Genomic DNA, 2,834 nt, shown 5'->3' with positions numbered 1-2,834 from the left:
CGAACAGACTTGGTCCAGTACTCGGGCAGACTGTTAATGAGTTTCAGAGTGCATTTATTCCCGAACGACTCATTTCAGATAATATTATTCTAAGTTTTGAGACACTGCACTGGATCAGAAGTAGAAAATAGGGCCAAAAAGGATATGTTGCGCTAAAACTTGATATGAGCAAAGCGTACGACCGAGTTGAGTGGTGTTTTCTTCAGAAGATAATGATTCGACTGGGTTTTGTGCCTATTTGGGTGGAGAAGATCATGCGGTGCGTGACATCTGTTAGATACTCTGTCTTACTGAATGGCGATCTGATTGGAAATATTACTCCAAGTAGAGGGTTGAGACAAGGCGACCCACTGTCCCCTTACCTGTTTGTGCTATGTGCTCATGGTCTGTCCTCAGCTCTCTTATCTCTTGAATCCAGGAGACTTTTACATGGAGTGCGTCTAGCTCCCTCCTGCCCGACTATCTCCCATCTATTTTTTGCTGATGATAGCCTCTTGTTCTTCAGAGCGACAATGGAAGATTGTATGGCAATTCGTAATTGTCTATCGTTATACGAAAGGGCTTTGGGGCAACTTATTAATTTTGAGAAATTATCTTTATCTTTCAGTCCAAACACTACTGTCCAAATGGAAGATCAAATAAAATCGGCACTGGCGATACCTGTGGTTCAGGGACATGAAGTGTACTTAGGCCTACCAGTTGCTTCTAGTCGTAGTAAAAAGCTTCAATTCCGGTACCTTGTGGAAAGGGTTGTGACTAAAATTCAAGGGTGGGGAAATAATTATTTTTCGGTGGGAGGGAAGGAGACCTTGATCAAATTTGTGCTACAAGCTATACCTACTTATGCCATGTCGTGTTTTCGTATCTCAAAATCTATTTGCGAGGAGATTGAACGAGAATGCGCTAATTTCTGGTGGGGAATGGAACAAGGGAGGAGACGCTTACATTGAAAAAGGTGGAGTGCTCTTTGTCGCCCAAAGTGCATGGGGGGATTGGGCTTCCGCCATCTTGAGACTTTCAATAAAGCTTTACTGGCCAAACATGTTTGGCGTATTATTACTAATCCAGGCTCCTTGCTCGCTCGTTTATTGAAAGCTCGGTACTTTCGACATCTTGATATCATGGAAGCACCTCTTGGCAGTAACCCGTCCTATATTTGGCGATCGTTGTTATGGAGCCGGACGCTGCTGGAAAAAGGGCTATGTTGGAAAGTTGGAGATGGTTCGAAAATTGCTACTTTTGGGGATCGATGGATCCCAGGGATATTGAGCCGGGTGGAGCGCCAGCCTAATTCTGAGAATTTCCCTACAGTTAGCTCTCTTATCGACGGAGAGAATTGGAAAGAGAACATCATCCACAACCTTTTCTCTTCACATCTAGTTAAGTACATATTATCAATTCCTCTCTATCCAACTCAAAAAAAAGACATTCGGTTTTGGGCTCTTGATCCGGAAGGTAATATTCAGTTCGGAATGAATACAAGGCAGAGATCAGTTTGTTTGATTCTCCTCCCTCGAGCTCGAGCCACCATTCTAAAGATTGCTGGCGGTTTATTTGGTCTCTTAACATCCCGCCGAAGGTCCGAGTGTTTTGGTGGAGGGTTCTCCAGAATATTATCCCCACAAATCATAATTTATTGGTCCACCATGTTCCAGTTATTGGGTCATGCCCTTTTTGTCATCATGCTTGCGACTCCACTACCCACGCTCTGTTCAACTGCTCGGGCATAAAGCATTGTTGGAAAAGAACTGGGTTTTGGCACATCTTAAAACAAGCACGCCACCTGGAAGCTTCGGACATATCACTCTGTATGAAAGATAAGTTGACTAAGGAAGAGTTTGAAGGCTTTGTGATGCGGTCGTGGGCCATTTGGAGTGAGAGACTTCGTCTTACACATCTCCGTAATGAGTACCCCCGTGTGATCAATGTGGAGTGGTGCACTAGCATTTTGAAAGATTTCCAAGAGGCACGCTAAACTCTGTGGCTAGTTCCACACCATGAATCGTTCAGCTCCCCGAATTCTTGGATTGCTCCCCCTATGAATACTCTACGCCTGGACGTGGATGCATCTTATAATGAAGGTTGTAATAGCTTCGCACTTGGTGGGATAATTCGAAGCCATGAGGGACAACCAATTCTTGTTTTTGGTAAAAAGATTGAGAAACCCATATCGGTTACGTTTGCTGAGCTTCTTGCTATTCAAATTAGAGTCAACATCTCTAGGGAACACAATATTGGGATTCATCTTATCATCTTAGATTCTCTCTTAGCTGTGCAAGCAGTCACAAGTGGAGATGAGAATCGCAGTTATGTCGGGACCCTAGCTTCGGATATCCGAGGTCTCTTGTCTCATATGGGCAACCCTTCTTTAAGGCATGTGCGGCGAACTGCAAATAATGTTGCTCACTCTGTTGCTTCTTTTGCTGTTTCCTCCCCTTCCTATTTTGTTTGGAAGCGTGGAGATTTCCCTTTTTGGTTGATTAATCTTGTAATTAAGGATCTTGATCTTATTCAATAAATTACAAGAGCTTTCACCGTCAAAAAAAAAAAAACTACATCAAACGCTAGTGTCAAATTCCCAAAATTCAGGCTCTCTTAAAAATAAGTATCCTGATGGAAAAACTTCACAAAATTTCATAAATAAAATTAGAAATTTTTATATTTTTAAAAAATAAACAGCGGGTTGGTATCAGGGGCGGAGCTATGTACTTATATACACGGGCTTTAGCCCGGGTGGCTCAATTTTATTTAAAAAAATTTATATGTAAATTTTGTTTAATTTTGGAATAATATGATACTAGCCCAGGTAGATCAATTTAAGATATTAAAAGATT

The 2,834-nt window shown here is 42.0% G+C and overlaps 1 protein-coding gene across 1 annotated transcript; it reads left to right on the top strand.

The window, feature by feature from the left end:
• Positions 1-983: 983 nt before the first annotated feature.
• On the top strand, positions 984-2,518 carry LOC142504923 (uncharacterized). Its single transcript, XM_075617762.1, has 3 exons — positions 984-1,455; positions 1,656-1,935; positions 2,011-2,518. Exons 1-3 carry the CDS (start codon positions 984-986, stop codon positions 2,516-2,518), a joined length of 1,260 nt encoding a protein of 419 aa, XP_075473877.1.
• The last annotated feature ends 316 nt before the right edge of the window (positions 2,519-2,834 follow it).

Source organism: Primulina tabacum, chromosome 10 (assembly GCF_025594145.1).
Source record: "Primulina tabacum isolate GXHZ01 chromosome 10, ASM2559414v2, whole genome shotgun sequence".
NCBI lineage: Eukaryota > Viridiplantae > Streptophyta > Magnoliopsida > Lamiales > Gesneriaceae > Primulina > Primulina tabacum.
The sequence above is the reverse complement of the archived record's forward strand: the minus strand, read 5'-3'. Positions and strand labels throughout refer to the sequence as shown.